Source organism: Aulostomus chinensis, chromosome 16 (assembly GCF_037954235.1).
Source record: "Aulostomus chinensis isolate RoL2024-O1b breed Wild chromosome 16, RoL_Achi_v1.0, whole genome shotgun sequence".
NCBI lineage: Eukaryota > Metazoa > Chordata > Actinopteri > Syngnathiformes > Aulostomidae > Aulostomus > Aulostomus chinensis.
In genome coordinates, this window is record NC_141335.1 from 5880447 (window position 1) to 5906512 (window position 26066).

Below are 26066 nucleotides of genomic sequence, written 5' to 3' on the forward strand. Positions count from 1 at the left end.
CCATGGCACACAGTTGCCCTCCATGGCACATGGTTGCCCACCCCTGGTCTAAATGAACATGCACAAACATCCTCTTGCTATATTCAAGCTGCAGTTCCACCAGTCACCACGGGGGCGCGCCAGAGACCGTACAAACTCGTCTGAGCTGCCGGCGGCGTGTTAGCGTGAGGCAGATTTTGGTCTTGCAGGGTCTCAAGTTTCCATTCTCAGATAAAGATGTCAGAAGGAGAATTCATACCCGATTCATGGTGAATTTCTTTCCTCTGTCAGTCAGGTCTGTTTTCTCGTGTTGGCTCATTCAGGATACTGGTGATTTGGGGGGGTGGGTGTGGGTGTCCTTCAAAGCAGCCTCGGCAACCACAAAAACCTGTTTATTAGCGATATAGAGCGTCTATCTTTGCTGCAGCTCCACGAACGCAGCCCCTCCCAGGAGTGAATGCACCCCTGCTCAGGTTAAAACCGAGCAAAGACGTGCTTGGACATAATAACTGATAAAAGAACTGAGAGGGAGAAGCCACAGAGGTCAATGTGACACTTCCACTACCACCCACACGGTCCTGAGAGGAGGAGCTGTGAGTGAGAACAACTGAGTGGATGAACTACTGGGCCTTTTACCTCAAGTACACATTGTAGGAGATTTATTCAATATTTTGCAACTGCAGAAGAGCTTCTGATTGCTTCAAAGACCTGAAATGAAAGCTGTAGCACACCCACCATCTACTAAAGTCTAGAAAATAGCAGCAAATCTGATAACCTCTGACTGTTTCAGCAATAATGATCATTAAAAGCTTCAAAAACAAATACGGATTCACTTAACAGATGCACTCAACAACAGCAGACGTGGGGCTAAAATGGCGGACTCCATTGGAGTACTTCCCCGTTTTTTTTTTTAGAAAATAAAAGCACTGTTGCTATAATCCAGCATATCTACATCAATGCTCATTGTCCCACTTTATCTCATTTGTATCCACAGTTCTACATAGGAACCTTGAGGTAACCTATGAAGTGCAGAATGTTGATTTGGCTCCCCGAAGGCGACGCTAGCTTCCTTTGTGTTGAGGATCTCGATGTGAACCAGGCACGAGGGGAAAAACACCACACACAACAAACACTCTTGATGAATTTTAATTACATCAAATGGATTCATGTAAAACTGGAAAAGGAGGAAAACACTGGGTCTCATCATCCTCATTGTCACAGCGACAGAAAGATGCACGTGTTCTGCATTTGCCCGACAGGTCACAGGTCACCTATACTCCAGGAAGTTCCTGTACAGGAAGTGTGCTTTTACTTTTCCACAGCAGAATAAAAGGAGATTAATACGATGATTTAGTGTGAGCGGATTTCTGATGATATGAGTCAAACGAAGACGTGGGCTTTGTTTTATGATGTTTCATCATGGTGGCATATAGGTGACCTGAAATACTTCTGTAATCAGTCTCTCTCTCTCTCTGACATCACACAAACTCTGCACATGATTGACAGGCAACAAATGACGCAGCTGCCATGGCTTTCCAACAGTCAGTTTTGGCATCCTGGCCAGTAACATCCCCACGGACACTGTCCTTGTCTTGGATCCGACCGAGGAAGTGTGGTGACTGATTGTTCCATGCAGGTTGGGATTCTCTGACAGCAGGTTGTGTTGGAGTCGTCGGTGTTGACATGCTTTTGTTGGTGCATGCTGCCATTTACAAAAAAAAAAAAAAAAAAAAATCGGTTGTGATCCTGGCGTTGGGCAGAAGGTCCATCTGGTTCTTTAAAGTTGCACAGAAGATCCAAACGGAGTCCTCAGGGTCTGGGTTAAGATCGCCCTTTTGGCTGTCGTTTGAATATTGGCACTTTAATGTTAAGTCCACACAGACTAGTGCACATCTAACAGTCCGTCACACTGAAGGACACATGGCAGTGTAATCTGCCACAGACGTCTTTCTAGAAAACAAAAAATGTCATCGCAACATTTTCTAGAGTACTCTTCTGTTGTTTCCTTGATTCAAGGAAGAAAAACAAAACAGAGAAGGAAGCCACTTTTCTCTACTGAAGGTTGAAAAACAACAAATGAAGGGGGGGGGGCAAGGAAACTGGGATATACAATCTTTTCTCACTGTAGACGGTCTCAGCAGATTAACTCTACTAGGCTTCAGACACACAGCTCCAAGGCCACCTTTCCCTCTGAGGCCCAGGCAAGCAAAGAAGAGTGGAAAGAGTAAGAAAAGTAGATTAGAGAAGTCAGAAGAAAGTACAAGAAAGGGGAAAAAAAGAGAGAAGGTTAGAGGATTGGATCAGTAAAGACAGTCAGTCAGTCATGAGTGACAGGAGACAGAGGGATGCAGCCAACCCGGATCTACATGCGTGGTCAAGGGAGAGGGGGAAGGATTTCAGCGCTACACCGAAGCCATGCAGTACCGCGGCGAGAACACAGAGCTGAACAGAAACCTTTTTGTGAACGGTCTTTGAGTTCTGGGTGAGCTGCAAGAGTTTTAGGGCTCCACTTGTCAGGGGGACACAAACAGGAAAAGTGCTCAGCCGCTGGCTGCAATGGAGGCTAAAGCGCCCATATGCCATGCGGATCAGGGTCCCATCAGGGTCCCATCAGGGTCCCATCAGGGTCCCATCAGGCTCTGAACAGGCGTTTGGCACCACAGGGACAGTGGGGCGACGGACAGGACAGTGAGGGAGGGGTAACAGCTTAGGGAAGCGGGGGAAGCCAGTGCACAGCAGGATGGACGACATATGTCACACCATGTTTTAGGTTCCCATGGAGACCACCCCCCCCAACCTCTTCCTCCCCGCTAGAGCAGCGCTCACTCACCACGCGCTCACAGCATGGTAGCAGACAGACGAGGGTGCGGGACTAGCAGCTTTGCTGCGGCTCCCCACTCCTGCTTTTAGTCTTTCTGCCCTCCACATCTGTAGGACAAAGGCAATTTCTTTGTTACATCTGGAGACAGTGACATTACACCTGCATTTACTGTGAATTAATAGAAAAACAATACAACAGCACCTACTGAATACAAAAAAGAAGAAATAAATAAGCATCTAAAGGTGGTTCTACTCGTTCTGGCACAATAAGCAGTGCTCGTCTTTGATTATAACTTAAAGATTACAATAATCTGTACAAGTCTTAACATCTTAGAGTGAAACTGGTGCATCAGACGGGTAAATTAAAGTTGAAAAATGATCTCCGCTTCATTCACAACACGATCAACGCCATCTTGTCCCCACTTACCATAATGACCCACTGATTCACTGACTTCATCTAACACCGCCTCAAACTAGATCACTGGAACCTCCACGTCACCTCAACTGTCAACTTTCCCGTCGCCACCTCTACCTGCCTCTTAGATCATCTTGGGAATGAAGCTTCATCATTTTGTCCCAAAGATAAAAACAAAAACAAAACCAAAACAAGTCAGTTCAGATCAAACCTCCATCATCCCCAGAGAAAATAGTCCCGTTCATAAACAGAAATACAGACCGGGGCGTGTAATGTACAAAAAAAAACAACAACTAAAAAAAAACAAAACACCAGAGTACACCAACCATAGAAAACAAGAATTCAATAATAATGAGTTTTGATCGCAGCAATCAAAATGAGTTTCAAAGCCATGCAGTTTAGTGAATCATGAAACCAAGTTAAATGCAAGTGAAAACATTCTCTGGTGCATCAAAACAAACAGCAAGAGGAAAGTGGATCTATTATCTGACTCATTTGATTTAATTTTCTAATAATTATCCGAGTGGCCCCGCAAAATGTTCTTCTTTATACTTCTACTCAGTGCCCGTTTAAGATTGAAGCTACAAACTTCTATGCAGGAAGCCAGTACTGCAGATAATAGTCGGTTAGACGGTGAAACGGGTTTAATGAGAAACCAATGATGGTAAAAAGCTGTTGGACGGAAGAACATTCATTAAATCCCACCATAGAGAACAAAACAACCAAGATTAGAGGAGGAAATGAAAAAAAAAAACACACCAGCCAGCACCATGGCAAACAAAAGAATGAACCAAACACACCAGACAGAGATAGTGCTCTGATAAATACATGCAGAAGATCTGACACATCCTCTCCCCTCTCTAAGTCGAGTCTGGTAAAGAAGTCAGCGAGCCGGAACCTCCCCGTCTCTCACACACACCCGTACTCGTACCACAGGGACTGGTTGTCCTCTGGCGGGTCAGAATTATTCACAGGGTCAGGATCAGCACCCTCGTAGGATGGGCTGGACCTCATCTGACCGTTTGATTGACTTGGCACGGTCTGGTTTTGGGTGGGAATGTGGTTTGGGATGGGAGGGAGGTGTGTTTTATTTGTGACAGGGGGGCCACTGATGTTGCTGACGAGGGTGGGGTTAAGCGAGAGGAAGGGGAGGGTTTTGCTGTCTGACTCACTAAAGATGGAGTCCATGAACACCGACTCTACAGTGAAGGAGGGGCCGAGGAAAGATTCGAGGGTGGAGAGGTCGGGGTCGTCCAAGTTTTGGCAAGGTAGGCTGAGTGACTTGGGGAGGGGGATGGTGGTGCTATGGGGTCCCTTTAAGTTGGTGCTGTTGGGGTAGTACTCACTGGGTGTGGGCTGGGAGCGTACCCCAGCCTTGGTGGCTGCGACAGGTGGAGACGCATCAACAGAGACGGGCTGCCGGTTGTCTTTTGACAGCATGTCGTGAATGCTGGTGCGGCGTGTGGTGCCCTCGGCGGTGGAGATGACGCTGCTGGCCCGGGGCAGCGTGGAGGAAGCCGAGTCCAGGCGCTCAGAGAAGGACGTGGCTTTTCCCTGTGAGGACAGGTTGGAGCGCACGGGGACTGAGCCTTTCACACGGGTGCTCTCCGCCTTCCGCAGGGTTGGGCGCCCCGGTTGTCCCAGTGATCTCGGTGGCCGATCGGAGCTGACCGGCGCCGCTTTCCCACTGGAGGAGCGAAGTATGCCCCTCCCCCTTGTGGCATTGCGTTCTTTCTGCACATGCTCAGAAGACGTGGAGAGGCGAGGAGAGTCCACAGTGAGGTTCTCCTGACTGCCGGACTACAGGTGAGGGAGCAAAGGATGGACATCAGAACTAAAACTATAAATTTTTTTTTTTATAAGGGGAAGGGTCTTTATTTTATGTTTTTACATTAAAATGAACCATAAAAGTGGCTTATCGCCAAAATCTTTCCCTTGTATAATCTTTTGGATTTTGAATCTGTTATATTCAATCATTTAACAAAAACTCTTCAACAGAGTTTGGGGCCTCACATCTGCAGGGTCGATACCCTCATCTAGGAACTGCTGCAGGGAAAGCACCTCGCTGCCTGGAGATCCGGTCTTCCTGATCTGGGTCTGGCCAGGGCTGCCTGCAGCGGCGGACGGGTCGAGGGACCTGCGCAGCTGCAGGGGGCTCTGGTGGGAGGAGCGCGAGGAGGTTGGCTGTTGGACAGGACTGCTGCCGCTGCTGGACCACACCTCCTGGTCCAAGCTTAGGCTGAACTCTCCGCTGCTCTCACTGTGAGGCCGGCTGAGGCTGCCATTTATTGTGCCTGTTGGAGCGAGAACAAATGATTCATCACGCTAAATGTTCATTGACCTTTACTGCTTAATCCCAGGAAGTGAATTAGTATTGATGGATTCTACAGTAAACCAAAGCTAATATCCAAGATATCAAATTAATACTTCTAACGACAAACCAAGAATCCACCTCAGCTCCAAATGGTTCACGGTAGCGCTGGGCCTGACCAGCTGGAGCATTCCATTTAACCCACACACTTGTTTATGGTAGCCACAAATCAGATGTTAGTCTGTTTGGAGCTCAAATCAAAATGTGGATAAAGAAAACCTGGATTGTACCAGGTGATGTGCTTGAGAGTTTGTAAATGGGTATTTTTTAGACAGTTTTCTTGTTCGAGGCCATCAGTCACCATTAGCTTCAAGCTAAGTATATGTGGCTAGCTCTTCCTGCATTCTGGAGTCACAAAGAAGGAACGGAAGAGTGAAAAAACACATCTGTGAGCTCAAGACACCTAAAGTGCTACTGAATAAACTGAAACCAAAGGCTATTCCTTTAAGGTACAGAGCAAAAGGTGAAAGGAAAAAAGGGTGGCTAGTGTGATTAGTCAGAGGGGAAGGGGTGGGGTGGAGGAGCATACCTTTGCCCTCCAGAGGAGAGGTGAGGTGGGAGTTATTGTTACTATTACTACTGGTGGTCCTGTTGCTATGGAGACTGGAGGGTCTGGAGGCTGGGTAAGGGAAAAAGAGGGAGGGGACATACACGCATACACACAGTTAGATTAATAAACACTAACATGTGTCTACAGCAACATGCACTAGCACACAGGAGTAACACGCGAAGAGTTCAATAGAACGTCTCCCGCTGGGGCAACAGATGGCACATGCCGGGCAGAGGGACAGGCAGGGTGGCTTGTTGCCAGGCTGCAACCCCCAAATATGTTCAGGAAATAAACAAAGAAACCTAAAACCAAGGACCAATCCACCTTAGAGAGAAGGGTGAATAGAGGAGGACGGTGGAAAGCCAGTAAATCAGGAAGGAAGATGACGGTGGAGGAGGACAGGAGACAATGTGACCTTGCTGGTGTTTGCAGGGGCAGATTCAGCCAGAAACCAGTGACCCTGAAATCATTTCATATTTCTTTCCAGATGGATGATGCCAAATCAGAACTTGAACTGATCCATATCAAAGTGTCAGAGAAAGCAGCCCGTCGCGGCCCAGAGTGGATTCAGTGCCAGGTAGTAGTGACTTACTACAGATGCTACAGGGCACCCTGCATGTTGCGCTCAGCTCAACGGGAGGAGGACACAAAGTGCTAAACACCTGCAGGCCTGATAACACACAACAAACACATAATGTGGGATGTGCTGCATCACTCGTTGGAAGGTTACTTTAAATCATTTTAACCACCTAATTATAAGGGATCTCCATGCAAGCGCCTCACTGTGCATCAGACAAAAACTGGCGAGCTCAACTGACCTTTTGTCAACACTTTTCCACACCGTCTGCACTCGTTTTCTCATGTCGTGCTCTTCCGGTCTGTCACTGACTCAGGTGCACATGGTATATGTGACTTCCAATTCAGTGCCTGTTCACGTTAGCGCTCAACCAGAAGGGTTACGGTTTGTTAATTTTTAGCCCAACTCAAAGTGTAGGTGGATTACTGAGCATACCAGCCAAATAAAGAAGACACGGTTCATACCTGAGGGCGGGCTTGGGAGTCTGTAAACTAACAATTTTGGGCAGCTTTACTGATATGCAGGAGGGGAACAACTTTACGGTGAAGTATCGCTTTAAGTGTTTGGAATGTGTGTCAGTAGTTTAATGGCTGTTTAACAACTGGGTCATCTACATCGGAGCGGGACCGAAATGATGAATTGTTGGCTGGCCACAGATTAACTGCCCTGGATAACGTCCTAAAGCCTGGAATAGAGTCAATCCTACTTTCGCCAGAAGCTCATCTCTCTCTCTTGCTCGCCATTAAAACTGCTTCCCAACTGTAGATCAGCCTTAATCGAAGTGCAGGAAGGCAGGCCAAAGATTAGCAGAGGAGCTTCTGAGGGTGTGACCTGCTTTTTTTGTTTTTAGCTTCTGAGACCTTTTCATGGGACACATCTTTATGTTGCTCCGCTTCATCTTACCGTGACTCTTGGGGTCGTCAGAGGAGCCGGCGACGTCTTCGCAGGAGGCGTTGTCTGGTGAGGCACAGAAATTAAAAAAACACATGTCAAAAGGTACGATCAGTAAAACTGCATCCCAGCAGGAATCTGTGTTTTTCTTTTTCTGCCCTCATTCCAATATAACCTTCACCCTGACCTTTGACCTGGAGCCTGTGCTTGGCTCGTCTGTGCCCCGCAGAGGGCAGGGTGAGGGCTGCACAGTCGATGGCATTAGTAGACAAGGCAAGCTCCTTCATGCGCTGACCGCCACGCCTGCTGCTGCCTGTCATGCCCACGTCTCCAGATTCGGCACCATCTAGATTCTCTGTGCTGCCCGCCCACTGAGCCCCAGGACCGCCTGCCACTGCCATGGTCTGCAGCAGGTCATTCATGGCTGAATGAACAGACGGAAAAGATGAAATGAGGGAAAGGAACATGATAATATTTATATTGTGTGTGTGTGTGTGTATATATATATGTATATATATAGATATATATACCCCCACACACACATAAACATATTTTGCATCTTATATCCCCGCCTAAAGAAAATCACTGGTTCAAAGGCACAGTTTCTAAGTCCTGCTGAATCCTGCAGTTGCAAAGCCTGACAGACAGCTCTGTAATTTATTGTTTCTCAACCTTATCCTGTTTGCAGGCAGTAGTCGTCTGCAAAAGTTCATGGAAGCATGAAGTACATCCTCTGCAGGACTTGATGAAAACGATCACTTCTGTCTTGCACACTGAAGCATAAACTCAAGGTGCATGCAGACATCAAGCATTAAATAAAGGCACTGAAAATATCCAAAACAAATATCGTCTGAAGTGCATGAAGATGGCAGCTGCATGGTTCGTCATCTTTCACCCCCCCCCCATCCCGTCCCAGCCAGTACTTTTTCATCTCACCGCTGTCTTCATGCACTTTGTCAACTGATCTGTTCAGAGGAGACGCATGAAGGCGAGCGGAGCTGCAACGGCACGACTTCACAAAATAATTACTGAAAGAATCCGAGCAAGACAAATCCATGTAAGCAGAATAAGATCTGAAATGCAGCACGACTGGCAGAGGAAGAGAGAGAGAGAGAGAGAGAGAGAGAGAGAGAGAGGCAGACTGAAAGAATAAAGGCTCCATTTCAAGTCCTCCATGGTGAGTGTGAGTAGTGTTGATCATACACTGACGTCTTAGTCATGCTGTAATCAAAGATGGGCGCAAACACACCACAGGCGCATGAAAGGCAAGCCCACAGTCTCTCCCACTCTCTCATCTGAACACACAAACACACAAATATCGCCTTTCATTCAGTTTACACAAACAAAATGAAACCACAGAGCACATGACAAAGCTGCCCCATAAGTTGCCCAAGACAGATTCTAACGACGACTAAACTGAAAGCTTTGATAGGTGACACTTGGTGCAGAATGAGATGAAACTCTACAAGAGGCAGATCTAAAGATGTTTTGTGCTTGTCAAGAGGTTAATCCTAATCTGTCCTCTGCTATCAGTGAGAACAAAGTCATCGCTTATTTGGCGAAAGCTCTAACAAAGCTAAGAGTGAGACTCTACAGGAGGGAGTGGAGGTGGCAGACACAAGGCAGAGGAGGTGATGGAAAACATGAGAACCGGTCACTAATGTCAGCAGAGGCAGCGTTCACGTATTTTAATTCTTATGAATCTTACGCAAATGTTTGAAAACGTTGCAGATAAAATCACCGGCTGACAAATGCAATTGTTAAGGATGAAAGGTTGACGCGCTGTTAACTGAAACCTGAAGCTGCCATACTGTCACAGTCCCACTCCCACACTGCAGCCCCGCTGACATCAGCCACCGCTTCTTTTGTTTCTCCTAGCAAGATGGTGAGAGGGAGAGGAGGCGGAGGAAGGCTAGCGTGGCGGCTAACGGAGGTCTTACACATGGAGCGCCGGTAGATGGCCTTGGCCTTGTCTTTGTCCTTGGATCTGTTCCTCATGAAAGGCAACCTCTTTATAGCTGTCAGAGTGCAGCCGGAGACAGACAGACAGACAGACAGACAGACAGACAGACAGACGGGAGGGGGAGCGACAGAACAAGCCAGGGGGTGGTGGAGGAGGGAAAGAAAAGAAAAGAAAAGGAGGGCAAGAACAGAGGGATGTTAACGTTTTCACAAAGGCAGCCATAGAGAGAGAGAGAAATCCCTGGACACTCAACTGGACAGCAGACAATAATATAATAGACACTGAAAATGAACACTGAGCGAGATCAACCAAGTCATTTAAAACCTGACATGTCAAATATCTTTAATAACCCCAATATACAGGATAAGCTTGAAAATCTTTACAAAATATAAAGATTTCAAGCTAAGTTTTTAACTTTAATTTTTCCTGGTGATTCATCAAATTTATGCAAGAATTTTCAATCAATATTGACAATCTTTCTTTTTTTTTCAAATAGAACCCAAGATGCCTCCCACTCCTGGTAACTACGTCCAACTTCTTTAAACGCTACATGAGGGCAGACTTTTGCAAACAAAACACAAAACATGACCTCAATATGCAACCACACACTCGCACACATTCAGTCCGTCAGTGGCGCGCACACACGCACACAAACACTCTTGTGCTAATGGTCGCCATTACCAAGCGTTACGGTCTATACACAACTGCTGAGACGTTACCACACCTACATGAAAACACAGGAGATGAGGAATATTAAAGGGTGCAATCAGAAGAGTGAGAAGGTCATAGGTCAAGGAGTTCAAGGAGTAGCTTGTAAACATTGGGTGTCACTCATGTAATGTTCTTACACACTGTAATGACTTCAACTGACTTGCTCTTGACATCTATTGTGTAACACTAAAGTCGCCACAAGCCTGGGTGATTGCCGGTGACAAGACGTAAACAATAGATGTCAACAACAAGGAGTTACAAATAGAAATCTGGCTCCGTCTCCTGTCTGTAAAAAAAATCCTGTAAGAGCAAAGCTGTGTACAATAACATTTCATGAATGAGGCCCTGTAACTTCAGTATTGCTTTCACTTACAATGCAAGCGTTCAGTGCTAACCTGTCTTCCTCTTAAACCTTTTTAATATTTTATTTTGGGGAAAAGTAAAAAAATACATCTTGAATATATCGATGAGTGATAAGCCACACAAACTTGATTTGACTTCATATACCTATTCTGCAGTTTAACCTTGAAGTAAACTTACCAACAAACCTAGAATCAAAATAAGGACTGAACAGGAATAATCTTCCTTCACTGACTTGCACCTCATCAACCAGGAACCAGGATTTTGAGACGACTTGTACTGACTCGATCCGAGCTGTGATGCATTGCACCATTTAATAGTTATGGTTATCTACATTAGTGTTTGCTTCTTATTTACAAGTGAACTGCACAGATCAGCAGGTTGACATGGCTGTGACTGAGAGCGTTTTCAGACATTTGAACCACATGAGATGCTCCTCCTGGACACAAGTTACAGGTCAATCCAAAGACACATTCTTAAAGGGATACGACAGATTGTTAGAAGTGGTGCTGTCGATGGTAGAAAAGGTTTTAAATATGGTTTCAATCTCTGCGTCTACTGTTTTGAAACAGGTCAAAGGTCGAGAGTCAACCATGTGCTGCTGCACAGCTCAGCCGTAACTTCTACGACAGCTGATCGACACAGACAATGGACTCACGAAAGCATGCCCCGAAAGATGTGACAGTCGGATCAACAACCCCGCCCACCCTCCCCTGCCGCAGCATACCATTGGTGGACCCCTGCCCGTGGGCATGGGACTGCTGCCCTCTCCTCCCTTATGCAGAGAGAGATAAAGAAGCACAGGGAGCAAGTTAAGTAGGAAAGCACCACTCAGCCAGCACAGAACCATATAAAAACCTCCATGCACACACACTCCAAGTGCAAGAGTGTTTTGAGATTCATATGAGAGAATTCAGGTGTTCTGTGTGTATATTGTTGCATCAAATGGTGTCAGTGTTTGATCCCAGCTAACATTAATGTGTTTCTGTCAGGTGAGCATGTAAGTACGTGGGCGTCTCATCTCAAGCATGCTGGGTTCCCTCAGTCGTGGCTGAAAGTGTAACACGGTCATTTACATGCACCCGCATGCGTTTCTCTGTACTCACTGCTGCTCCTCTTCTGTGTGAGGGTGTCGTCCAGGGAGTTAGAACCAGAGCCGATAGACGAGCTGTCCTGGCTGTCTGGAGGGAAGCTCAGAAAACCATCACCGCACTCTGAACGTGATGGCGTCAGCGTGAGAGAACGCATCCTCTCCCGGCTCTTCGGCTTGATCAGCTTCCTCATCTTCAGAGTGATCCAGTTGCCACGCCTGTAGAGGAATAACTCGTCTTATTCAGCCTCTCAGCTTTCACAATGAGATACTGAAGATATAATATGTTGCAGGCCATAAATATTTAATGCTTTCCTTCCTGGAAGGCATGGCTGCAGCATGAGTGTTTTTAACCATTCCTTTGGCCCAGTCAGACATGAGTAAACAAGCAAACTGAATTTTTTAGCATCACAGTTTACGATTATATTTGTCACCCTGAGCCATGTCTACACTGTTCAAGCTGATGTCATTCACACACAATAAAAAAGAAATGATTTGATTCGTTGTTTCCTGTTTTTTCCAAAATAAAAACATTAAAATAATATAAATAGAAGCTCCTTTTTACCTGCGTGGAGGTGAGGGGTCGTAAAACTTGTACTGGTCCATGATCTTCTCCTCCAGTTTTTCCTTCTGTCTCCTCAGCTCGTTCAGTTTGTCACTGAAGGGAAAAGAGATGGGACAGATAATAAATAGAGACATGTACGACTGAAGAATGTGTTTTAAAAAATGCAAATTGTCATGAGGGATTTGAACTGGAATATCAAGAAGCTTTGCAGGACTGTAAGAATGATTTGACCTGTGTGGATGCATCAAGCAGAATCAAACCAACCCCGATGGATCAGTCTGACGAATAAGTAGAAATGCATGTAATCCCACATTACACATTAGCTGTAGCATGTACGACTACAGTGTAAGATGCACCGCCATTTGAAGACTGAAAAAAAATAAATCAAAACCACCTCAGGCTAGCGTGGAATTGGGGGGTTGAATATTTTTCCTGTTTCAGTCCATCGTGTCGTAACGTTCATGACAATATGTTGAATACCGATGACTTGTGCACAATAGTTCTGCGTTAAGAAGTTATTTGGTGCTCAGTCAACCTCAGTCCAGAACCAAAACGCAGCAAATTGCACGTTATCAAAAGCTGTCAGCTAAAAGTACTGGATCATGATTTGCACCCCTACAGCTTACATGTATTGTCTCTGCTCTACATGGAACAGGTCTTTGCTCTCCATAGTCTGTTCCAGCAGCGTGCGGTTCTGAAGCATCAGAGTCTGGATCTGATCCAACAAGTGGCGGTTCTCCTCCTCCAGGTTTCCCTTCAGCTGGCTCAACAACTGTCACACAGACAGAATATTACAGAAGTGCCTACCCGTCAAAACACAGCAGGATCAACAAGTCATCTGGAGCACGGAAGTGATTCCCCTCACCTCGCACTGGTTGGTCAGCTTGGTGGAGGTGATGTCCAGCTGCTGGTACTCCTCCTTCAGTTTAGAGAACTCAGCCTCCAGCCTGGTCTGTTCCAGTTTTGTGCTGTTCAACTGGCTCTTTGTACTCTTATGGTCCTGCTGGAGGTTCTCGTTGTCCTTTACCAGCTGACTATACATAGTGTTGAGTCTGAGGAAGTAGAAATAGATCCAAAGAACCTTCAAGGTATGAAAATGTAGGCTTCCCACAGGTTTAACACATTACTCACAAGGTTGCATAGTTTTTTGTTTTTTTTTTAACAGAGATTTTAAGAAAATCAAACATTTTCTCTGACCTATTGTTTTCCTCTTTGAGCAGTTTGCACTGGTCGGCTGTAGCTTGGTGGTTTTGGTTCTCCAAGGCCATTTTTTCCTGCTGATCCTTCAAATTTTTCTCCAGCTCCTCAAGCTCCCCCTTCCTCTGTAGGAGCTGCTTGTACCTGCAAGTATAAAAAAAGTACAAATCCGCTGAAGACCACTAGGGTTTTTATTTGCAGCCATTGCTAGTAAAAGTTTTAGTTACATACTTAAAGATTCAAGTCAGACAGAGAGAAATTCAAGCGATCAGCTGACTCCTTTGTTTGTCTGTTTCTGTTGTGTTTTAACACCCGAGAGCTGCTATGTCAAATTTCATTATTTGCCTGACTTACAATGACAATAAAGATACTGAATTGAATTTAGCAGCCCAGTAACTTTTAATTTGATTCGTAATAATATCATCAGCGGGACTTGAACTGTAATTAGACGTGAATGTGCCCACATGCTCCTACGCCCTCACTCACTTGTCCTCCAGGTCCCGGTGCTGCTGCTCCAGGCTCTTGTGGGAGCTCTTCAAGCCACCGTGCTTCCCAATCAGAGCTTCGTACTCAGCCGCCTGCCTCTCGTGCAGTGCCGCCAGCTTCTCGTGATCGCGGAGGAGCAGCTCATAGGTGGCCCGTAGCTCCTCCTTCTCCTTCAGCGCTCCCTCACGCTCGGCCTCCACACTGCTCTGCTGGCTCTGCAGCTGGGCGTTCTGGGCCATGAGGCCTGCACTCTGTGAGCTCAGGGTAGAGTTCTCCACCTGGAGCATAAATGGAGGACATGGAAAAAAACAAAACAAAGGAAAAACTATTAAAATGTCTGCGTTGTGTACATTTTACTGCATTTCTTACTCCGCAAAACGTGCTTGACTAAATAACCTTTACCTACTTACACACTGTTTACCTTTAACCATCTTTGTACCAATGGCACACACAGAAACACACAACACATGCCAACAACCCACTTAACACATCAGATATTTACGTACACACCCGCTAACAGCTAGAAGCTACTGTAAGGTCACTGCAAATCCTGTAGCTCCTAAGCTGGGTTTGACTAGCTTCCAAACAAGGAGTACAAATCTAAATCCATAGCAAGGAGCTAAACATACAGGCAAGTCAGTTGAGCAAAGAAGGAAATGTGGAGAGAAAATGGGTGGCACGGAAATGCAGTTTTTCAGGAGTTGTATTTTGTAGTTGCCATATATGACCACTTCACTCATTCAGTGGGTTTTAGTGAACGTTTGCACGTATAATCGGAATCCTGGCATCTCAAAACACAAGACCAGAGGAAGAATCAGTTTATTGGCTGTAGTACGTCCTCTGATAACAAGTTGCAGTTATGCTTCTTTTAGCTGACCTTTAGCATCACAAACAAATCTACAAGTGCACCATCTCTGCTTGTCCTGGAATTTTAACGATTAACACATAGCAACACTGATTACCATTCCACCGCTGCTTGCCTGTGTTTAGTTTCTCACAAACATAACAAATCTGATGGCTCTGCTGATAGAATAGTTACTGCCTGATGTGTAGTGTTTGGACAGTGAGAATTACCTGAAGTTTGGCGTTCTGAGTCTGTAATGTTGTGTTGTTCTCCTGTAAAGACGCCGTCTGTCTCTGGACCGCCACTATCTGAGCCTGCAGGTTGTTGCTCTGAGTTTCTAGCTGTTTGAGCTGGCTCCTCAGGGCTGCCTTCTCAGCCTGCAGTGTGGCATTCTGGGAAAAATCACCAACATATATTAAGACACTGGCCACACAAAAAATATATTCAGGAAAAACAGCTGTAGGTGTGCAGGATGAGTTAGATAACTTACATTCCTCTCCACCTCAATGAGTCTGTCTTTGACTTTCAGTAGCTCCCTGGTGGCTTCATGGCTCTCCTTCTCCCATTTACTGACGGCCTGAGGGTCTTCCCCTCCTCTAGAGGGCGAGCTCTGCACCATCCTTTCCTCTTCCTCCCTCTGACGCAGAGCTTCATAGTTTTTCTTCACCTGTGGTGTGACACACAAGCCATTTTTGCTAAATTAATCCCTCCAACATAAACCCACTATGGAGGAGAATCAAATATTGCAGCTTCAGGTTTGACTGGAAAATTCCAACGTGAAAAACGGTAAACTCAACTAGATGGTGACAAGAGTAATGTTATAATAACAGTACACATGATCCATCATAGTTTCACAGCTTCATCCTCACACACTTCAACTTTTCCACACGATGTTTAAAGCTTTGGATCAGATTCGTGTCAGCAAGTTCAAAACACAAACACCTCCCTGAAGGAGAGAAGACTCTCCTCCTCCACCACCTCTTTCAAAGACTCCGGCAGCCTCATAAATAGATAAACCAATAGAAGTGAAAGAGTGGATGCATTAATAATGCATAGGTCTTGAGAAGCTCTCAGTGTTTTGAGTGTTTCCAGTATTTTAGAACCAAGGAGGATTTGGAGAAGTCTTCTCCTAAAGTGGACGAGTGGTGAATGGTGAGAGATTTTGCGTGTATGTGTGTGTGTTACTAACTGTCTTGAGCTCCTGCCGAAGTTGTTGGTTGAGATTTGATGACTCCTGTAGTCGAGCCTCCAGGGCAGCGATCTTCTCTTCCTTTATCTCCAAAGATGACTTGAGAGTCGACTCCAGTTTAGTTTCCAGGAGCTTAAACCTGAAAATAAAATCTGAGTCAGTTGTGCATTTGGTTATTGCTGTTGTGCATCTAATTCAGAGTGCGTTTGCAGATATGTAAACACAGAGCCCACCCCTTTCATGGAGGGGTGAAGCCCATAAATCCCCCTGTCGTCACACAAGCGCCCTACAACAGTTGAAGCACCAGTAAACGAGTGTCTGTGCGATGATACCTGTCATCAGAGTTCTCATCATGCAGGAGTCTTTCCTTGTTCAGTCCGATCTTCTCCAACTCGTGGGTCAGTTTCTCCAGATCATTGTTCATCTGCTGAGTCCGCAGCTTTTCACTCACCAACTCCTACACACAGTAAAATCCCATGATCAATTTAAATCAATAATCAGTATTTAGAAGTGTTTTCCCCTTCAGGAAGTAAACTGTAGATAATCTGTACAAGCCAGTGCTCCATATTTTCATACTCCAAAACAATACGACCTATTCACTGAGAAGTTGGGGTGTCAATCACCTCACTTTGGTTGGATGAGAAGGGTATATCTGAAAAATTACTCGACAGGCACAAGTGCCTGAAATTATGGTGGTTGACCACTGACTCAGTGCTGCAACGTGAAGAAAGTGACACATCACCATGATTCCAGTGACTGACTATCACTCCATGAGGAACTAAGTGGTATTACAAGCCAAGATGGACTTGGAATGACTTGTTCAGATGCATGACATTATAACAATGTTGATATTTGCTGACACTTACCTCTCTGAGTGTGTTGAGGGTCCTCTTATCAATGGTGGCTTGTTTAACCAGCTCCTTGTTCTCTCTCTCCAGGTCTTTGACTCTAGTGCAGGAGTCCCTGAAGAAGATCATCTCCTTGCCCATCGTCCGATTCTCTTTCTCCAGGGTGGAGATCCGCTGGTTGTTATCGTCCAGTTTTGAGTCCCGGATCTCGGCCTGCTGCCTCAGACGCTTGTTCTCCTTCTCCAGTAGCTTCTTGTCTTTCTCCAGCTGGGAGCTCTCCTGCTCCAGAGTTTTGTTCTGGAGGATAACAGGACCAAGGGGGGGACCAGATGCATAATGTATCATTTGATGGGATCACTTTAAGCCTAAAAGCCTTGTAAATACATGTTTGGCTAAAGGTGGACACAGGATTAACTCAAAAGGCCCAAATTCTGTTTTGATTAACAATCTTGGATAATCCAACTCTTCTGGGCAATGCTAAAATATAGGCAGCATGAACTGTGGTTTGGTTCAATACACAGAAAAAAGTTTTTATAAAACTGCACTTGCATGTGAGATGTTTATTTGTGCACGGAAAAAAATTAGAAATGCAAAAGGTGCGCAATGGCACTTCGACAGCAGAATAAATCCAGGTAGAAGACAGCTTTGCTTCTATCGAACTTTCACCACGTAACCTTTGAGGCCAAAACGCTGTGTCATTGACTGAAAATATATGATGGCATTCCTCAGATGCTTACGGGTATCAACTTCCAGTAGCCTAGGTTACTACAGTCTCTGAACAAAGACATGAGAAACAAACTTCCTGCCTACCTCCTGCTCCAGCTGCTCCAGACGTTTACTGGAAATCTTCAGCTCCTCCAGGTTGCGTTGCAGGGTTTGATTCTCAGTCTCCACTTCCTGCAGCTCCGCCTCCAACTGCTGGATCTTCTTGCTGCTGTTCTCTAATGCCTTCTGCAGGCGCTGGTTCTCCGTATCTAGGCCCTGGTAACTCACCTGGGGGGTACAACAACCAGATTAGGATATTAAAAGCCTCCATGAACTAGTTGTGTCCCTCCTTAGGGGGGTTACTATATGTCACTTCCTTTATATCTTACCTGTAGAATTTTTCTTTGTAATAACTTAGCAACATGTACTATTGTGATGAGGTGGCTTACACGTGACCTTGTTGCCTTGGGACTCACCTACAAGCCCCTCGCGGCTGATAAAACTCTATATTATCGTGTGTCTGCCCTCATGTGCCTGCATGCCTGTTATATTGTGGCGTCACTTTTATCTTCTCATCTGCCATCGGATATATTTCTATAATGCGCTTCTGCTTTTTATTTTTGTGCTTCTGCTTTGTATGATGCAGTTTCTATACCAAAGCACCAAATTAATTTGCACGACCTGTATTAGGAGCCTTTGTTTTTCCATCGGCATCAACTTTGTTTTGTCTTTGTATTACTCTTTTGTATGTTTGTTCATGTTTTCTGTAACTGTCATTTCGACTTTTTTTAGGTCACTCCATAACAGTTCAGGGACTACAGATAAACCAAAAAATAACTTGGCCAAGTCTTGTACATATTTTTTAATGTCAAATCTCCCTGTTGAGGCAGCTAATGTAAACTTGTATGAACTCCCCTTTGGTCCACACAGATAACTGACAATAGTGAAAAGTGTAAAGTTGTCGCCAGTCCCATTATGTTACATGAAACACAAGACAAGCAGCAGCTGAGCCAATGTTGCTCTGTCAATGTAAAACTCCCAACAGCTGCCTTAAGTCCTACCCAGCAACAGAAACACTCATATGACCAGCAGTCCAAAAGTCTTACCTCTAATCTCTCCGTCTTCTTGGAGGAAGCCTTGAGAAGCTCCAGGCTGCGCTTCATTTGGCTCCTTTCACTCTCCAACTCCCTGTTCTCGGCTTCCAGCTGGATGGCCTTGGCTCCGGCTGAACGGAGGCTCTCAGCTGAGCGCCGCAGCTCCAGGTTCTCTTGCTCCAGCTGGGAGTTCTCCTTCTCCAAAGCCTCCAACTGGAAGGCCACATTCTTTAGATTGTCCAGCTTCTTCTTCAGGCGTCGTCCCTCCGCCTCCAGCTCAGTGTTCTCCTTCTCTAATGAAGACACCTGAAAACAGATGAAAACCAGGCATCGACTTTCACACCCAGTTGGTAACACAACTATAAACTATCATTAAAAATGGTTATCCAAAATATGCAGTCTAATAATATGAAATGTGGTATTGAGGATTTAAAGGCCCAATGATGTAAGGAAACTGACACACAGACGTAAATACATCAGGCAGGAATCAGACCTTTTCACAGGTGATTCCTAGACTGGCAACTTTCTTCTGCAGGCTTTCATTTTCTCTTTCCAGCTTCTGTAACAGAATCTCCAACTCCTCTGCTCTCTCGCCTTTCTCCTTCATCACTTCGAGCTCTTTCCCTGCATTAAAAAAAAAAAGACAAAAACACATGCTCTTACAAACAGCCAGAATGTTGATCCGACATCCAAACAAGGTAATGGAAAAACCACACCAACGCATATTTCAATGCACCGCAGAAACTGAATTACTCACGTAGTTGTTTCCGTTCAAATTCCATCTTATTGAGTTTGGCTGTTGTCTCACAGATGGATTCATGGAGAACACGATTCTCCTTCTCCACATCCTTGACCCGGGCCTCCGCACCCACCTGGCAGCGCTGCCGCAGAGACGACACCGTCTGACTGAGGTGCTTGTTCTCCTGTTCCAGACCCTTCAGCTGCAGGACCGACATAGTTTTAATGAAAACATTCAGTCCATAAGTAATGTACTGCAACTAAGTTGATCATTTGGGTTTACTACATTTGTTCCATCATTCTGTGGAGGAATGCGCCAAATATAACACTGCAAATCCTTTCCGTGACAAGAATTTTACATATTGTCAATATCGGGCCATATTATTGGCACGATTTACATATCATTTGCACTTTACAAAAGAAAAAGGTCTTTGCGTTTCCATTTGTTCATCCCTGAGTTAGATTATGAATTCTGCAAGTTGTCATTTCATCAGAATTTTAATTTGTGATTTCCACTTTTTTAATGAAGGGATTCAAGCTTGATACAGTGAAATTAAGATGTAGAGAATATGCTCGCGCCTGGAGAATGATTTTAACTGTAGTGATTAAAGAAAGCAGTTTCTGCTACAGACCCAAAACAAGATTACAAGAAAGAATGCAATGGCGAAACAAACACAACAGGAGAGCATTATCCATCGCGAGGTGTCAATTACATCTCACCTCAATGTGAACAGAAACAGCAGCACAGTAAACCGTGAGTATAGAACTATGATGTGTGACTTCAACTAATCAAAGGAGTTCGATTTGGGTCTGTAGGCACACAGGGAACCGCTCCATCTAGGCCACTGGGTACGAGAACAACCTTGAAAACAGTTCAATTGCTTTCAACAGATAAAAGTCATGCTATTCTCTGGTAAACGGATCGAGTAGCAATAATGGTTTTGTGAAGAAAGTAGCATCAAAGGCCTGCTGGTAGAATCGGAAATAAGTGAGAGGACTTGAAACATAGTTCGGTACCTGTCTCTCAGAGTTTTCCCGCAGTGTTTCCAGAGTCTTCTCCAGTAAAGCCTTCTCTTTCATCAGGTCAGTGCTTAGAGACTCGGCGCTGCGGAGCGACTCTCTGTCGGCCGTCAGCTCACTTTCCAGCTGCTCCAGCTGCACAAGACACAGCTACGTTGTACATTTCAAACCATCTTTGTTCAGGATTTTTGTGTCATAAAAACATATCAGGAGGAATTTTAAAGTACAGAACAGCCCAGCAATCAGTCCTCAGTCACTCTGTTTTTATCGTATTTATTAAGAGATTAGTCGATTTATTTCAATGGGGTGCTGAACTGTACTGGATGATGCAATTTGACCTTCCTAATATTTTACCCATCCCATATATATGGGTGTTCTTCTTGAGCAACATCAAGTATTCACCATATAGAAACTTAATAAAGTTCCTAAAACCATACCCCAGATAAAAGGAGAATTTATTGTTGAGCCATTGTATTATTTTTCTTTGTATACATGATAAAATGGCAATAAAGTACTTGTGTAACCACCTGTACTTTTTACAATTATTCAATATAATTTCTCAAATTAATCTGCGATTCCCACTCTCACTAAAACTGGTGGAGTTGTTAATCTATGATTCTAATTTCACCTCCTTCTGTCACAATTCTGCAGAAGTTTATGTGCCCCCCCCCCCCCACACACACACACACACACACACAAACAAACCAAAAGAATGAGATTATTTCTGTTGTTCAAACCTACCAGCAGCCGTATTCACATTTTAATGTGTTTTGGCTCAAGACCTCAAGTCACCCAGAAATAAATTTCTCACTCTGGATTTCCCCTTTGTGACAGAAACAGACAATTTTAAAGTTTTATTCAGAGGGCAGAGAGAAGAGGCTTATATTTCTGAAATAGTTTGGATGCCTCTCTTAGCAAGGGGCGTTTTGGTGTCAAAGCCCCGAGGAAAAAAAGGCAATGAGGGCTGCCTGGATTTAGAGCTTTGCTTTCATCCCCCAGATCCACCCCTCTTTCGATGCTCTCTGTCTTTCTCTTCTTTTTATTTCTAAGTGTCACGGTGTGAAAAGGTCTGAGGAAAGTGGTCGGGTAATTTATTGTGTGAGTGTTGATCCAATATGCTAATGATCGTGATGCCACTGAAGATGGGTGGAAAAGCAAACTGTATTTCTGACCCAGGACTGTGTTTTCAGCTTTACTCAGCCAACAGATGCAAAGAATCCAACATAGCATTCCACATAATATTAATTTCTAATCCTATTACCCAATGACGCTTGAAGAATAAACTTATTTTACTAGCTATGTGAAGGAAATGTAGTTCCTAGAAGAAGCTGATGGAATTTCTATTGTTTATTATAATTTGGGCGGAGACCAAGCATAACAAGATTAGTTTATCAAGACGTGAATTTCGAAGAGAAGGTCAGCATTTTTAAAAGGTGTCTGATGGATTATGAATGTCAATTTTGAAAAGCACTGGACCAAGAATGAAGCCCTGAGGTACTCCGCCAGGTGAAATACTGAGATGGGATTGAATAATGCAAGGAAACGTTATGTGGTCACATTGAATTTGACTTTTGATTTTTGGATTTAGATGTCCTCACTTCACTTCCTCATTAGCTACACCATTTCAAGAAGTCGCAGTGATATCATATTCACATTTACAGGACAGACACAAACACATCGATGCCAGCATGAAGGCAATAATTCAAGACATAGTCCACTGCTCACTTTCTGGTTCAGTCTGTGGTTCTCCTGGCTGGCTTTGCCCAGTTTGGCCAAACTGTCCTGACTGCCTGTTCCACGAAGTTCCTCTACTGTCTTCAGAAGGGTCTGGTTGTCTTTCTCCAGCTTCAACAGGCGGCTGGAGGTCAGCTCGTTCACCTCTTCCCCGAGGGACTTCTGAGGGGCTGGGAGAGTAAAGTGCGAAGGAAGTCAAATTACCATACACAAAAGACAAACCAAAATCGAAACTACAAAGAAAACTGAGGAAGATTAGTCCATCAAAAATAAATGAAAACAAACCCCCCTTGGTCAAAGTTTACAGGTATTAAAGCCTTTAAGTGCCATCTTAACAAACAACCCCCCCCCCCCCATACCCTCCCACGCTCCATGCTAAGTCTTTATCCAGATCCCTAGCTAGTTAAACCTCTTAACAGCTTTAATAATCCAAACGCACAGATTATCCTCCAGCAGCCACTGAATATTAATTACAGGACTTAACCAAGTGGAAAGAAAACCCCTGTAGAGATTGTTGCCTGCAGAAGGGCCACGGGGACAAAAGCAGGTCCAAACACCAATGAACAACTGACACCTTCACAGCAAATATTCTCTAAGTGCTGAACTCTCAGAGCATAAACTATCAGTCTTAGGTCTGAATGGCAAGAATTGAGCTGGAGGTGAGAGGTGACCATAACTATCACATAACTGCAGATAACTAAAGTGATACAATAGCCACCAGGCGACAGCAGATGGGCTGCGAGACTGCAGCCTGCTAAAATGTGAATGGTCAGTACTACTCCGACGACAAATTAAATCCAGAAACCTCAGTTTTGTTATTCATAACCATTACAATTTAGCTAGTAAGCAATAGACTGAAAATCTACCCCCCCCCCAACCCACTACTGTATTTATTTCAATAGTTCTTAGATGTTTGGTTTCAACATCTTTTTACCTTCAGTCAGTTCTGGCGTCTTTGATAGTTGTTCTAGCTCCCAACCCAGGTGCAGGGACTCGTCCATGCTCTGTTTCTGGGCCATCTCAAGCACAAGGTTCTCCTCCAAGAGCTCTTCCATTCGCTTACGGTCCAGGTCCCTCTCCTGATGAGCCCAGAGAGATTAGGGGTGTTGAAATTACTGTCCTTTCCTTTACTAACCCACATTCTACATTTTTGACTTTAACGTCCATCAGTGTGTAAACCCAGCATCTCACCATCTCCAAGTCGTGGATCTTGGATTTCAGCTGCAGATTCTCCTTCTCCAGGAGGTGCAGTTTGTCAGATCGGGTCCTGCTAGCATCAAGCTGCTCCTCTAGCATCGTCTTAGTCTCCAGCAGGACTTGATTGTCTTCCTTCAGCTCCTGAAGTATCCATCGCATCAAAAGAAAATCAAAGTCAGAAAACAACAACAAAAAAAACCACTGGCCAGCCAATTAATTTCACAAATGTTCTTCTATGTACAGTCGCATACCTCAACTCTGGCCTTGTAGAACTCGATGTCATGAAGCCTCTCTTTGTATCGGCTCAGCTCGCTCTCCAATTTGTCCACACGGATCGCTTTCTCCCGGAGAGCGTCCAGCTCATCACGGTAGGCGCGAGCTGACCGCGCATCTGACAGCAGCTGGTAGCTCTGCAGGCACACAAATACACAGCGTGAACATGTGGGAATATGTTTGCATGGAAAGTGGAATGAAAACTTGTATTAAAAAGTGCACAGAGATGTAAATGGTTGTCTCATCATGCATCACAATGCAGTTTGATTTTCAGTAGGTCGAGTCAGCAGGTTCACAACTCTGGATTAGTAGATTATCTATGAGTGATCTATGATTAGGCAGTTACATAAATAGATAAAGACGAAGGCTCGCTTGTCACACTATCAATTATCAGAAACATTAATCACTCATTGTCCTTGTTCCTCTGAGCTCATCAGCCTTGTTTACAGCAACCCAACAGTTAGCTAGCCAGCCAACCATCCATCCATCCATCCAGCCAGCCAGCCAGCAAGCCTGCCACCTACCACAAATCAAAAGCCATGTGAGGCTGCTGCACGGCTAAAGATAGCACTAATAACCCCTAATGAGCTAAGTCACCAGCTAGCTGATTAAAGCCTGGCACTGCCGCAGAATCACAGTACTTAGAGAAGGGAGGGAGGAGCAGGTGGAGGAGAGACCAGTGTGCCACTCTTGACTTTTACCTCTTGCTGAAGCTTCTTCAGCTCCACCTCCATGTTTTCCAGCTCCTGTCTTGTGTCCAAAAGCTGCTCACTCTTCTCCTCTCTGGAAGTAAAGGATGGTATGGTGAGTTAAACATGAAGAAAATAGAAAAGTGACCATATTGAGGAGGAAAATGGGATGCATTATTTGATGAAAAAGTCCTACTGTGGTTATTATGTACAAGAGTGCAATTGGGATGTAATTTTAAAAAAAATGAGTCTAATTGCTCTTTAATCAAGAAAGGGGTGCAATAATTGTTCAGTCAATCATATAAATAATACAGAATATTCCAAAAAGAAAATGCAAACAAATTACTCATATTTTTTTAAAAGTGCTTTTGTCAAATGATACATACAAACTTGAACTAGCAAAACAAGATATGATAAAATATATATTAATCAATTTTTTCCCAAAAAATATTTTTTAGGAAATTAAAAACAAAAAAAAAAACAACCCACAAATTCATTTAAAACCTTTTGTTAAAAATTTAAACGGAAATAAACAACATCCAGTCAAGCATACAAGGACACGGTTAGTGTTGATGTGAAGACAACCCACCCTTTAACCCGCTTGCTAAAGTTAAACTACGCTGTTGTGTGCGGTCGGTCTGAGAAGTGCCTTTCCTGTGTCCCATCCTGAGTTTGATTTCTTCTCAACAATCTCATTCTGCCGGATATCAAACTTGTCACAACACACAGTGACAAATGGGTTACAAACAACTGAGTGTTACCACTGACTCCTCTTCAGAGTAGTGGAGAAACCACAACAGCAGACAAGGTTGCAAAATTATGAAGCAGAGAGAAATCTCAAGAAGGTGACGGCTTTCTTTCGCTCTACATCATGTAAGTGACAGCAGATGAGGTCGGCCTGACATTCACTGTTTATGTCTGTAAGTAGAATCTTCTGTCTACTGCCATGAAGGAAGAATATGTTGTGAATTAGGGGTGTGTGTGTGTGTGTGTGTGTGTGTGTGTGTGTGTGTGTGTGTGTGTGTGTGTGTGTGTGTGTGTGTGTATACCCAAAACAGGACAAGATAACTTTCTGACTTCACATTTCCAAACAAATTGGAGCATGTCAAAGAATTTCTCCGGTGCAAACAATTTAGTTGAGCATTTTTTTGTTTTTTTTGTATGTGTGTGTACATTAACATTTGAAGAGTTGGTTGTGTTAAGTGTGTTATGTTAGTTGGCCACTTGTGTTGTTAGCTTGTTTAAATCAGTAGCAAACACTGATGTTGTCCTGATGGCCCTGATTAACATTCCATCTTCCCCTACCCGACTTGAGCTTGTCCATTTTATTTATTACATTGGAAAGCAAATATATTCAGATTCTAAACATTGTTCTGACAGGGGAGTCAGTAATGTCTGTGCTGGTTTCCTTTACAGACTCCAGTCAGAAAATCTGTGGTGAGCTAAAAGTGTTACAAAATTGTTTGGAAGCTTTCTAAGGCTTGGCGAGACAGTTCAGTTACATAAATTTTAGATCTGTTCACGAGTAGTTCATAAACATTTATCGGTATCTTATTTATACTACTGACTGCATATATTATGGTATTTTATGAGCTTCATTCCCTGGGATATATAAAATTTGTCATCTGAAAATGTTTAAGCACCCCTGGCTTATTTGTTTAGAGCTCTCTGGAGTCTTGGGACTCATTTCAGTAGGGAAAGGGAATCCTCCTCCTCCTCCTTCTCCTGCTTTCATTTATCTTTTTCTTTCCACAGAAAGC

At 44.3% G+C, this 26066-nt stretch overlaps 1 protein-coding gene across 7 annotated transcripts in view; it reads right to left on the reverse strand.

Moving 5' to 3' along the window:
* Positions 1–1109: 1109 nt before the first annotated feature.
* The window catches only part of ccdc88ab (coiled-coil and HOOK domain protein 88ab), a 67005-nt gene continuing 42048 nt past the window's right edge, over positions 1110–26066 (reverse strand). The window contains exons 9-36 of one of the 7 annotated variants that reach the window (XM_086179641.1): positions 24319–24400; positions 23596–23754; positions 23339–23485; positions 23082–23226; positions 22139–22317; positions 20411–20548; positions 19413–19596; positions 19149–19279; positions 18668–18961; positions 17667–17849; positions 16875–17153; positions 16341–16465; positions 16009–16147; positions 15310–15486; positions 15050–15211; positions 13976–14253; positions 13490–13633; positions 13158–13344; positions 12919–13064; positions 12293–12385; positions 11744–11946; positions 9544–9621; positions 7791–8027; positions 7616–7669; positions 6728–6805; positions 6115–6204; positions 5228–5508; positions 1110–5014 (exon numbers count right to left, since the gene is read on the reverse strand). In XM_086179641.1, coding sequence (XP_086035767.1) covers positions 4124–5014; positions 5228–5508; positions 6115–6204; positions 6728–6805; positions 7616–7669; positions 7791–8027; positions 9544–9621; positions 11744–11946; positions 12293–12385; positions 12919–13064; positions 13158–13344; positions 13490–13633; positions 13976–14253; positions 15050–15211; positions 15310–15486; positions 16009–16147; positions 16341–16465; positions 16875–17153; positions 17667–17849; positions 18668–18961; positions 19149–19279; positions 19413–19596; positions 20411–20548; positions 22139–22317; positions 23082–23226; positions 23339–23485; positions 23596–23754; positions 24319–24400 — 5284 coding nt within the window. In that variant the 3' untranslated portion in view covers positions 1110–4123. Of the gene's footprint in view, positions 5015–5227; positions 5509–6114; positions 6205–6727; positions 6806–7615; positions 7670–7790; positions 8028–9543; positions 9622–11295; positions 11413–11743; positions 11947–12292; positions 12386–12918; positions 13065–13157; positions 13345–13489; positions 13634–13975; positions 14254–15049; positions 15212–15309; positions 15487–16008; positions 16148–16340; positions 16466–16874; positions 17154–17666; positions 17850–18667; positions 18962–19148; positions 19280–19412; positions 19597–20410; positions 20549–22138; positions 22318–23081; positions 23227–23338; positions 23486–23595; positions 23755–24318; positions 24401–26066 lie in introns of all 7 variants that reach the window. The other 6 variants (XM_086179640.1, XM_086179642.1, XM_086179644.1 and 3 more) reach the window with 6 other exon arrangements.